Source organism: Thalassophryne amazonica, chromosome 23 (assembly GCF_902500255.1).
Source record: "Thalassophryne amazonica chromosome 23, fThaAma1.1, whole genome shotgun sequence".
Lineage (NCBI taxonomy): Eukaryota > Metazoa > Chordata > Actinopteri > Batrachoidiformes > Batrachoididae > Thalassophryne > Thalassophryne amazonica.
This window is the reverse complement of record NC_047125.1, coordinates 32,276,749-32,287,772: the sequence shown is the minus strand read 5'-3', so window position 1 is coordinate 32,287,772 and position 11,024 is coordinate 32,276,749. Positions and strand designations below refer to the sequence as shown.

The window sequence follows — 11,024 nt, the reverse complement described above, 5'->3', positions numbered from 1 at the left end:
GATTTGTGCTCAAGTCCTATGTAGGCCACGAGACCCACTGTTGGATGCCATTATTATACATAATCTAAAAAGTCCAAAATATCCACGGGCATGGAGTTCACGAGGCAGTACCTACCAATGGAATGGGAAGAACGATGGAGGAGAGAGAAAGAGAGGAAGAAACGAGCAATTGAAGAAGGTGGAGAGGCGATGGAAAGAGATAAGCGAGAGCTGAGGTGGATTGTGGCCTACAATGACTCCAGGATGGGGTTGGTCAGTGGGCGGGGTGAGACAGCAAGGACGGACATGGGGGTGAAATATGTTCACCCTGCTCATGGAGAAAACGAGGAGGAATTCCAAGACCAGGAAAACACCCGCATATACAAGTCTGAAACCTATCCCAGACAGGTATTCCAGGTCCTGAAGGAGTTCTGGGATGTCTCTCTTCTCACAGATTTGACTCTGAGCCTTGACACTGGGAGTTGTGTCCATGTCCACTCCCCTGTCATGGCTGCTGTCAGCTCCTTCATCCAGGAGAGACTAAGAGAGAAAAGTGATGAAAGAACAAATGATGGCAAAGGAGTAGACAACAGGTGGTCAGTGATTCTGGGTCCTGAGGTAGATCATGTTGGGCTGCAGGCAGTTCTGGAGTTTGCCTACACGGGTGCTGTGTCATCTTTGACCAAAGACACTGTGGACCAAATTAAGTCTGCAGCTCTTGTACTCAGAGTTCCCAGAGTGCTGGATCTCTGCAATGATGCAGAAAGGTTGAAGGACAGAGGAAGTGCTGATGGAGAAGACAAGCTGGTCTCCACACTGGAGCAGAAGAAGAGTAATCTTCAATCTATTGCACAATTGTGGGAAGACAGAGTTGGCTGTGACGTGACTTTGGATGTGGATGGGACTTTATTCCACGGTGAGTAGACAAAAGTCTGGCTGCAGCCATTTGAGAGAGTGGAGCTCCACCCTGGACTATTAACAATGTGACCTTCACCACAGACAAAAACATGAAAGCTGACAATCACACAAATAACTGCTAAAAAAATTCCAAGGGTGGAAGTCACGTGCTTCTGGTCAGGAGGAGACCTCCTCTTTCTACACTGTCTGTAGCCAGACCCTCATGAATACACAAACTAAGATCAGTATTGTTTTCTGCACCATAACTTCCAGATTGTCACTTTTTTTTTTATATAGTTTTGGACATCTTGGGATTTATACACCTAAAAAGCACATGTTCATTATTAATAATTATTTATATCGAGCTTTACCACAAATTAAAACGCTAAATAAAATAAACTTTAAACTTCATAAATGAATAAATGCCAATCAGAAAAGCACACTACATGTGTTTGTGTTTCCACTGCATCAGATAACATCCAATGTGTTGCCTATTTTGCTTATTTTTAAAATTGAACATTTCTTATGGTACACACCACAAACTGAGTGTTTCCTGCTTAAATCCACTGTTCACTTCTCCATGTTTCTGTTGGCCAGCAATCAGTGTCCTTCTTTTGTCCGAGCGGCAACAAAAAGCATCCATTGTCTGTTCCATTACACATTTATTTGTCCAACTTGCTTTTTTAAAAAAAAAATTTATTTAAATGCTTATGTTCACAGGGGGGTGGCCAAGTGGTTAGTGCACTTGGTTTCAGAGCAGAAGGTACTTGGTTCAAACCCCACTCCTGCCACATTTCTCCATGTAACGTGGAGTTGTGTCAGGAAGGACATCTGGCATAAAACTTGTGCCAAATCAACATGCAGATCCACCTTGGATTTGCTGTGGTGACCCCGAGTGAAAACAGTGGAGCAGCCAAAGTGACTTACTTTTTATGTTAAGTAACAGCAGAGGCTGTGGTGTGCACATGTCCTACACTGAGTCCCTGTCTGTTCCTGAACTCGCCCTGGTACGGTACTCCTGTGGGACTTATAGTCTGGAAAATACCATAATTTGTTGGCATGGTAATTCTTTTGGCTGTCTTCTTCTAGTCCATAGAGTTATCCTGGCTGCAAGCAGTGACTACTTCCGTGGTATGTTTACCAGCGGGATGAGGGAATCCCATCAAACATGTGTTGCTCTTCCCTTCTTGTTGGCTTCTGAATTGGAGGCTCTGATTAGCTGCTCATATAGCGGGACCCTTCTACTCAGCTGGGACTGCATCTTTGAGATCACCTGCACTGCCCTCCAGCTACAGTTCCAGGATGCCCTCTCCCTTTGTCTCGACTTCATGCGACAAGAAATGGATGCAAGCTCCTGCCTGGACGTGGCATCCTTTGCTGAAGCCTATGGGATGTCAGAACTTTTTGAGGAAGCCAGTGACTTTGTACTGAGGAACTTCTGGGAGGTGTCAGCCACAAAGAAATTTCAGGACCTGCCAGCAGAGAAGCTCCTTGCGTTCCTCCGCTGTGATGCTCTGTGTGCGCCCTCGGAGTTGGCTGTATTTCGAGCTGTAATCTCTTGGCTGGAAGCTGATCCTGATCAAAGACTAGGCCATGCTGGCTCATTAATGTCTGAAGTCCGATTCCCCCTTATGACATTTCGGGAGTTTAGGGAGGTCAGAGCCATTAACCTGCACTTGGAATGCACTGGAAACAAGGAGGTGGAACTCTATGGATCTGCTCTTAAGGAATTTGGTTTTACGCTTACAACTTCGGAAGATCGGTGTCGGATAAGGCGACCCAAAGATCCTCTAGTTGTAGTCGGGGGGGACCTGCTGTCCCCAGATGTGGGTCAACGAATACCAAGCAAGGAACTGTGGTTCTCCAACTCTCTACGCAGTGGCACAGGGTTAGTGAAGTACATTGAGTGGAGGAGGCTCTGTGAGTTGCCAGACAACCCGACGTTCAGACATGGAGTTGCAGTTATGAAGGGAAAACTGTACGTAGTGGGAGGATGTCATTTCTACACCAAAGATGACGTCATGAAATCTGCCTACAGGTAAAGTCCAACCATAATACATGACTTTGGTCCAACTGTCTGTAACGTTGAATCTGAGCTCTTACTTTCTAAGTCTTTATCTCTCTCTCACATACAATCAAGTTACGACCCTTTGACAGACTGCTGGAAGAGACTTGCTGATATGAATGAGTTTAGAAGTAACTTCTCCGTGGTAGCACAAGAAGACTGCCTGTATGCCATTGGTGGAGACAAACAGATAAATACGAACGTAGACAGCGTGGAAATGTACAACGCACACACAGACTCCTGGAGGTAAGTTTTAAACATCAAGAAAGGTAAATTCTGACACTGAACATGGCTTCATCATCTCCAGAATGTCGACTTTCTAATTAATGAAAGTCGACAGTCGACATAATGAAGCAAGAAACATATATATTAATTATAACTTAAACATCCCTGAAAACCTACTCCCAAAATGAAATCACAGTATGTGACTACATGAACTATATGCTGTTTTTGTAGTTACTTCCAACTGCCACATGGTGTCACTGCAGGATGATAGAGAAAGCTCTCATCAAGGACCAAGACTAAAGTTTTATCATTCTCAGTTTTATCGGAATTTATGCCAAATTCATGATTTTTTTTTTCAATTTTATAATGCACTGACTATGTGTCCATAGACATGGACAACAAGAAATACTCAAATAACATAACTATGTGAATTCCTTTAGAGTAATACTTTATTACACAAAATACATTATGGCAGTGGGAAGAAAGGGTCGGTAGCCAAGTGGTTAATGTACTTGGTTTCAATGTGGAAGGTTCCCAGTTCAAACCCCATCCCTGCCATATTTCTCCATGTAATGTGGAATTGCATTAGAAAGGGCATTTGGTGTAAATCTTGTGCCAAAATCAACATGCAAATCCACCTTGGCTCTCGACCCCAAGTGAAAAACGAGGAAGCAGCCGCAGGGACTTACTATGGCAGGGGGAAGAAAAGTTACTCGGATAGCACATAAAAAATACACTAAATATCAAATAATATAATTAACCAGATTCATGGTAAACAATAAAAGAGAGATACATGCAGAACAATTCTCTAACTGTCCACCAATGTCAGCTGTTTTATGTGGACACATTGTCATAGTGGTTTAATTATACTTGCTACCTGCCATGTTTGACTTTCACCAGCTTTGTCCAGCCCCTGGACCGGGCTCTGAGCGGCTATGCCATCACTGTCAAACAAGGCGGGATTTTCATCTCTGGAGGTTTCAACTGTAAGTATGAGTGTCTGGTTTCCATGTTCCTGTACCACCCAGAGAGGGGAACCACCTACCTGGCAGACATGACCCATGATCGGGCCCAGCACTGCATGGAGGCCCTGCACGGCCGTCTCTACGTGGCTGGTGGAGTGTGTAACCTGAGGACTTTCTACACCAACCAACAAACTTGTGAAATCTATGATCCTGTGTGCGATTCTTGGACAATGTTTGCATCGCTGCCTGTACCCCATGTTGGTGCTGCCTCAGCTGTCCTGGAGGACAAGATCTATGTCCTGGGAGGATATTGCCAAGAGGACTACAGTGAATCTGGACTGGTCCACCGGTTTGATCCCAGCATGCAGCGATGGGAGAACATGGGAAAATTGCCTGGTGCTGTCACTGACATACGGGCCTGTCTGCTCCATTTGCCACAACACATTAGACAGTAGAAGGACTGTCAATATTCTAGAACATTACAGGTGAAAGCCAACAGAATGAGTTTTGGTAATCGATGCATGTCAAAGAAAATTACAATAACCAAACTTTATATTTAAGTTACAGTGAGGCTTTGGGCATATTTCAAGCATGTTCTGTCAAACATTGTCAATATTTTAAAATATTACAGGTGAAACCCAACAGAAAGATTTTTCAAAATAAAACAAGCCAAATATCAATTTCTGTTAATTTAATTTTCTTTGCTAAAGTGTGGCTTTGTGCGCGTTTCAGCAGTGTTTTATCAAATTAAATAGTTCACAAAATACAGATTGTATGAATCTATAAATTGGCTATATCTCTAAAAGAATTATAGTAATATTACCTTTTTGTAAATGTCTAAATATGGCAGCAAAAATGATAAAGTATGATCTTTCAAACCATTTTGAGAAAACACACAGAATGACCATGTAAAGAAATATTTTTTGTACAGTTTTATTTGTGAATCCACATCAACATTTTGTAAGCAGATTTGAGAAATAATTTAGTTTATTACAAATGATAGAAAACAACACAAGACCATAAATGTATTTACCTTTATGTAAGTGTTACTGACAATTAACTTTGAATCATCCCAGCATAAAAATACACAAAAACACAATCATAAAAGATAGCATCCATCTGCTGAACTGCAGTTGATTAACTGATTAGCTGATTGACATAAAACTGATTTTGAAATACAATCATTTGCAATGTTTATGAAGGAAAAATGTGAATATTTAACTGGGTTCATCTTCTAAAACATAAGGATTTGTTCAGTTCATGTGTTTCAAATTATTAGCTCAAATCCCCCGTTTTTGACCCCCCCCCCCCTCCAATTTTTGTGACTTTTAGACTTAATGAATGAGTTTTTGAAAAAAAAAAAAAGAAATTTAGATTTACGTTCTGTTCAAATAATTGGATAGCTATTTGCTGCAGCTAGCCAGCTAGCTAGCCAGTTAGAAAACGTACATAAAAACTTTAAGATGTATTAATTAAAGAGTCGTTGGCTCTGACAGTGACTGAACAATGTCTTACATTAGCCGTGACTAATTTGGTTTCGAGTTTTAAATATATGTACCAAAATCTTATTCACATTTAGCCTAAATTTATAAAGTTTCAAAGAGTTTGGATTACCTTTTTTAAAATAAGGCTTTTACAGTTAATTTGGATTTCAAGTTAAACCTCATCAACAGCCCACAGTTGTATGATTATGATTTGTTGTTGTTTTTTGCCACAACTGGTTATATGCGAAAACCACTAAAGACAGCTGAGGACACAACACCTTGCGGCCACAGCCTCACATTGACCCTGTCTCCTTTATTGAGTTCAAGGTTCACTGCCCAGTTGGTCGAGTCGTGATCAGCTGGTAGGATTGTCCAGTATATGCAAAACCCATTCTTCGCCAGGCTGGCTCTTAAATTGATGTTGTTGTTGCCGGTTACCATGAAGAAAAAATGGTAGACTCCCTCCACCGGAGCAACGAAGATTCCTGCAAGAGTTCAAAATGTCACAGAACTTCAACAAGAGGTCATAGTTTTTGATATGGCATTCTGTTTTTGAGATGTTTACACCAGTTTTTGTGGGGGAAAAAAAAAAAATATTTTCTCAACCCTCACATACAAAACGGCAAATTCTGAAAAGTAGATGATTAAAATATTTGATTGGAAATGACTGTGAATGCTCTAAAAACAGACTGAATCACCTCTTGTCTTCATGTCATGAAGAAAAATTCTGTGTCAGAAGTATATTTTATCTACTGAACTTTGTAATTTATGAAAATCATAGTGTTGTAATTTAAAAATTAGAAATCATTTCATAGCCTGAATTTAAAAATGCATCCACTTCTTTTCAATATTATTGACATTTTTTTTATGCCAAAACTGTTGTATGTTATTAGAAAACACAATTCTGCAGACATTGATAAAGAAGAAAAAAACTTTCAAATGTGTATTATTCAAACCTTATATTGCATGAAAGCATTATTACTCCAAATAAAGAAAAAAATCAAGGCTTGGGAACTTACCTGTTTTGAGGCTGAAAGCATTGCCAACATTTGTCACGACTTTGCTGAAGATCAGATCGGTTCTTTGAGTTTGACTGTAAGGATCAATTAGCGTTGCAGAAAACGCCACATTATCTTTAGCTAAAGGGGGAAAAAGCAAACATTGTTACACAGATGTGACTATGTAAAGACTTTGATACACACACACAAACACACACCAGCCACTCTATTAGGTAAACCTATTCAACTACTTGTTAACACAAATAGTTATTGAGCCAACCACGTGGCAGCAACTCAGTCGTGGTGAAGACGACTTGCTGAAGGTCAAACTGCGCATCAGAACAGGGAAGAAAGGAGATTTACGTGTCTGTGAACGTGGCATGTTTGTTGGTGCCAGACAGGCTGGTCTGAGTATTTCAGAAACTGCTGATCTTCTGGGTTTACAGAGAACGGTCCGAAAAGGAGAATATATCCAGTGAGCCGCAGTTGTGTGGATCAACATGTCTTGTTGAGGTCAGAGGTCAGAGGAGAATGGGCAGACTGGTCGAATGAGCAACTGTGTGATGTCACTATCTATATGGACCAACATCTCAGAGGAATGTTTCTATGCCACCAAGAATTAAGGCAGTTCTGAAGGCAAAAGGGGGTCCAACCCAACAAGGTGCACCTAATAAAGTGGCTGGTCAGTGTACATGTGAATGAATGAATGAATGCATGAAGAACAGAAAGACAATTACCATTTCCAATTGTGTTCTGCAGTTGTTGCTCAGTTGAGTTGAGTCTCTTTTGGATCTCGGTGTTGTACGTGGACAGCCTCTGAACTGCCTCCTGCAGCGTGGAAATCTCAGTTGCCTTGTTTTCCAGATCTGACTTTGTGCGGCTGACTTCTTTTTCCAGTTTTTCCAGGCGTGTATCAAGGTCAACAGTGTTTTCATAGTTTGAGCAATCTGTTGGCTCTACTTGGATTACTGGCACTGGATCACATATTCGTGTAAATCGCAGTTTGGAAGATGCAGCTCCAAATAAAATGAAAAGAAAGACTGTCTTTGACATCATTTTTGGCGGTAATAAGTTGAGGTCTGCTCCCGTTCGGCAGTGAGAAAGCGACTGTGCTGTGGGTTCAAGAGTCTCCTCCTTATAAATGAGAGGGCAGAGCAGGAGGGGTTCTTCATGTCCTTCATGGGGACTCCCTCATCGTGCGAGGAAATATTTTTAAAAACCTGCTTGTCAACTCTCTATTCTCTGTTTTTTGTAGAGAAGAGGAAGCACTTTTCCATTTAAAAAAAAATGCTTTTATTATCAGCAACTTTTTAAGAAAAAAAAAAAAATCCCCAAATTGCTTCCTGATCGCCTTGTTTAGCAGCAGCCTGACTCGTGTGTGTGTGTGTGTGTGTGTGTGTGTGTGTGTGTGTGTGTGTGTGTGTGTGTGTGTGTGTGTGTGTGTGTGTGTGTGTGTGTGTGTGTGTGTGTGTGTGTGAGAGAGAGAGAGAGAGAGAGAGCATGCTCATGTGCGAATGAGAGTCATTGTTCAGATGGAAAAGCTGTAGACAAATGCAGTCCATTTTTAATTTATTCTGCCAAAACCTGTAAACGTCCGGCAGACGTTGGAGTAGGACAGTTGCAGAAAAATCTTAACTGACATAAGAAGTGAGTCCCATACAGGCCCTGAGGTCCACCCTGGTCAGTGTTTGTGCTGGGATACCATAGTGTCTACGAGTGCCCCTGGACGGGGAAGACGGGGCATCACACATGTAGATGCTGACAGCTGGCTGGACGGAAACAATGCAGATTGAGTGTCTAGTCCAAGGACACAGACAGGTAGGCTAAAACACAGTCCTGGAATCAAACCAGAGTTTATGTATTGATGGTCCATCTACTGTCTTCACTTGGACACAGTCTGGTCAGAAAGACCTGACTGTGTCCAAGTAAAGACAGCGGGTGTTGCATTGGGATCCAGTCCAATCGAAGGACAGGAACAACCCTTGAAGATTTCTTGAAAGTTGTTTTATACGGCAGCTGCACGCGTCAGTTATTCACAAACAACTTTATCAGGTTGATGACTGATTTTGGAAAGAAGGCAGGAATGAAAACCATCCAGTGAAGAAAACATTTACAGGTCTTATCAGATGTCACAAAGCTGCTTCTTCCTTAAAGCTCTTTTTATCATGTTGTGCATTGTTGAATGTGAGAGGGCAGTGACCCATTTAAACAATGCCAGTCTTGTCCAACATAATGCCAGTCTGAAAAAAAAAGCACTTTGAGACACTTGGAGTGTCATATTGGACACTGCCGTTATTGTGGTGGAGGAGACTGACGGCAAATTCACTTAGTCGTGTCGCCTGCTTAGTTCACTCATCTGAGGTTGGAATGAGGAACATCAGTGGTTGGAAAGTTGTCAGAAGTCTACATGGAACAAAGAAGTGGAAAAACAGATTTTAAAAACACGTCTGACAGCAGTGAAAGAAATTGTTCCAAGATAACTGTTGTGTGTTGGGGGGGTTTGGCTGGACATTTTGGTGTTCTTTTCTTTTCTTTGCTCTCCAGGTGGTATGCAAACTGATTTATTGTCTGTGGAGAAGGTGCTGGCAGAAGAGTCCTTCACCCTCATCAACGTGATATGCAGCACCTGTGGATGATGCTCACGTGCAACCTTAAAGGCTTTCAGCTGAAGCAGATAATGAGATGGCATTCTGCATTTAAGCCATGTGTGATTCAAGCAGAATTGCCGGGAACTCGACCTTGTGATGTTCGTTTGTGAGATGCTGAGGACCGCGCCTGGGTTTGACACATCGTGCCTGTGAAGGAGGACGGGTGAGGGACACATGCTGTCAGCACACATCAGAGGTGATTGATTGTCTGAATAAATGTTAATAGTAATGTGGTATTTTGTTACGCAGTATATTTGAACATTGATGAGAATTGTGCAGCTCGCTTCTCACGGCCGTGGCGTGCGGACTGATGATCCTCCACCTGTTGTGAGAAGCTGCTCATTTACATAAAGCTTAAATTCAGACCTGAATGTGTTGCTGATAGTGTGTGCCTTTGAAGGATATTAGTTATAGCTGCTGACTTACCTCACCTTTTCTATCCTTCACAGAATCGGTTTGTCGTGTACACCTGGGGGGTGTTTGGCGGTGAACGTGAGTCCAGAAGCGTCGGGCTTCGATCCCTTTGGGCGCTGGAGAGCGCGCCGTCCTTCACTCCGCCAGATAAATGCACTTTTATGTTTGTACACAGAGTATTGCACAAAAGGGGGAAAATAAAATTGTTTTGTTTTTGGAACCGCTTTCTGGTTATTTTAGCGCTGGGTTCAGTCAGACGCAGGTCCGCTCCTCAACCTGCGTCGGCACATAACAATAACCTTTTGATGGGCGTTCCAAAACTCACTCACAATGAATTGTGTGACAAATCTTATCTCATTACATCTTATGATATAATGTTTCCTCAACTGGACAAATAATAATAATAAAAAACATTTAGCACTGATAATGTTTTTAGTAGTTATATACAGTACTAACTTTATAAAATGTTTTTATTGTTTTACAAGATTATTAAAAATTACCTGATTTAAAAAAAACAAACAATTGAAGCTTATTTATACAAAATTGTTTAAAATATGATCTTTAATCTCCAAGTGAAGACAAATTATTTAAATTAAGCTAAAATATGTAAAATGGAATAATTGATCAATATTTTATGTTGACATGTTTTTAAGCCATTGCTGTGTAGATTTGGTTTTGTCACTGGTAGTTTTTTTGCTTGAAAGCAAATCTGCAACGTCTTACAGTCGTGTTCCCCTCTGAACTAGTAAGCCTTCAAAGTCCTGCAGCTACGCTCAAGACTGTGTGTGACTGGGTCATGTTTGATGGCACATTTGGTCTCATCAGACTCTAGAACCTTCTTCCAGTGGACTTCACAGTTTCCCATGTCTTTTTAATAATGTTTCTCTCAGTCTTTCTGCCACTCCACAGTAAAGTTGTGGCTGGAGAAGCAACCATGCAACATTTGTTGGAAGCTGCTTGAACCTCCTTCATCGTTGTCATTGGTGTCTTGGTGGCTTCCATCACAAGTATTTTTTTTTTCTGCATGGCCACTGATATTTTGATGTGAAAGTATTATTTTAGTTGAGTTTGCATCTTCTCCCACGTCTCTGATGGTTTCCTCCCATCACCAGAAAACATGCACGTTAGATGCTTTCTCCTTGTAGATTTGGAGCTGCTTCAGGAAGGTCAAAGACTTGCACCAGCTCAATGTACGGTCACGAAAATCAGGTTCATACACAATCAGGTGAGACAATCCTCTGTGAGGACACGAAAAGTAAAATGAACCATGCAAAAAGGATTATGTTTCTTTTATGTCTGTAAAGAATCTTGCATGATAAGAGAACAGCAGCAGATCAACTGCAATTACA

The 11,024-nt window shown here is 41.4% G+C and overlaps 2 protein-coding genes across 2 annotated transcripts; one reads left to right on the top strand and one right to left on the bottom strand.

Annotated features, from left to right (window-relative positions):
- The first annotated feature begins 45 nt into the window (after positions 1 to 45).
- si:ch211-63p21.8 (kelch-like protein 33) lies at positions 46 to 4,658 on the top strand. Its single transcript, XM_034164995.1, has 4 exons — positions 46 to 895; positions 1,966 to 2,914; positions 3,017 to 3,187; positions 4,067 to 4,658. Exons 1-4 carry the CDS (start codon positions 91 to 93, stop codon positions 4,584 to 4,586), a joined length of 2,445 nt encoding a protein of 814 aa, XP_034020886.1. The 5' UTR covers positions 46 to 90; the 3' UTR covers positions 4,587 to 4,658.
- Positions 4,659 to 5,060: 402 nt separating this feature from the next.
- On the bottom strand, positions 5,061 to 7,715 carry cbln11 (cerebellin 11). Its single transcript, XM_034164546.1, has 3 exons — positions 7,351 to 7,715; positions 6,635 to 6,754; positions 5,061 to 6,100 (listed from the first exon to the last, which is right to left on the bottom strand). The coding sequence occupies exons 1-3, from the start codon at positions 7,667 to 7,669 to the stop codon at positions 5,853 to 5,855; spliced, it is 687 nt and encodes a 228-aa protein (XP_034020437.1). The 5' UTR covers positions 7,670 to 7,715; the 3' UTR covers positions 5,061 to 5,852.
- Between the last annotated feature and the right edge of the window lie 3,309 nt (positions 7,716 to 11,024).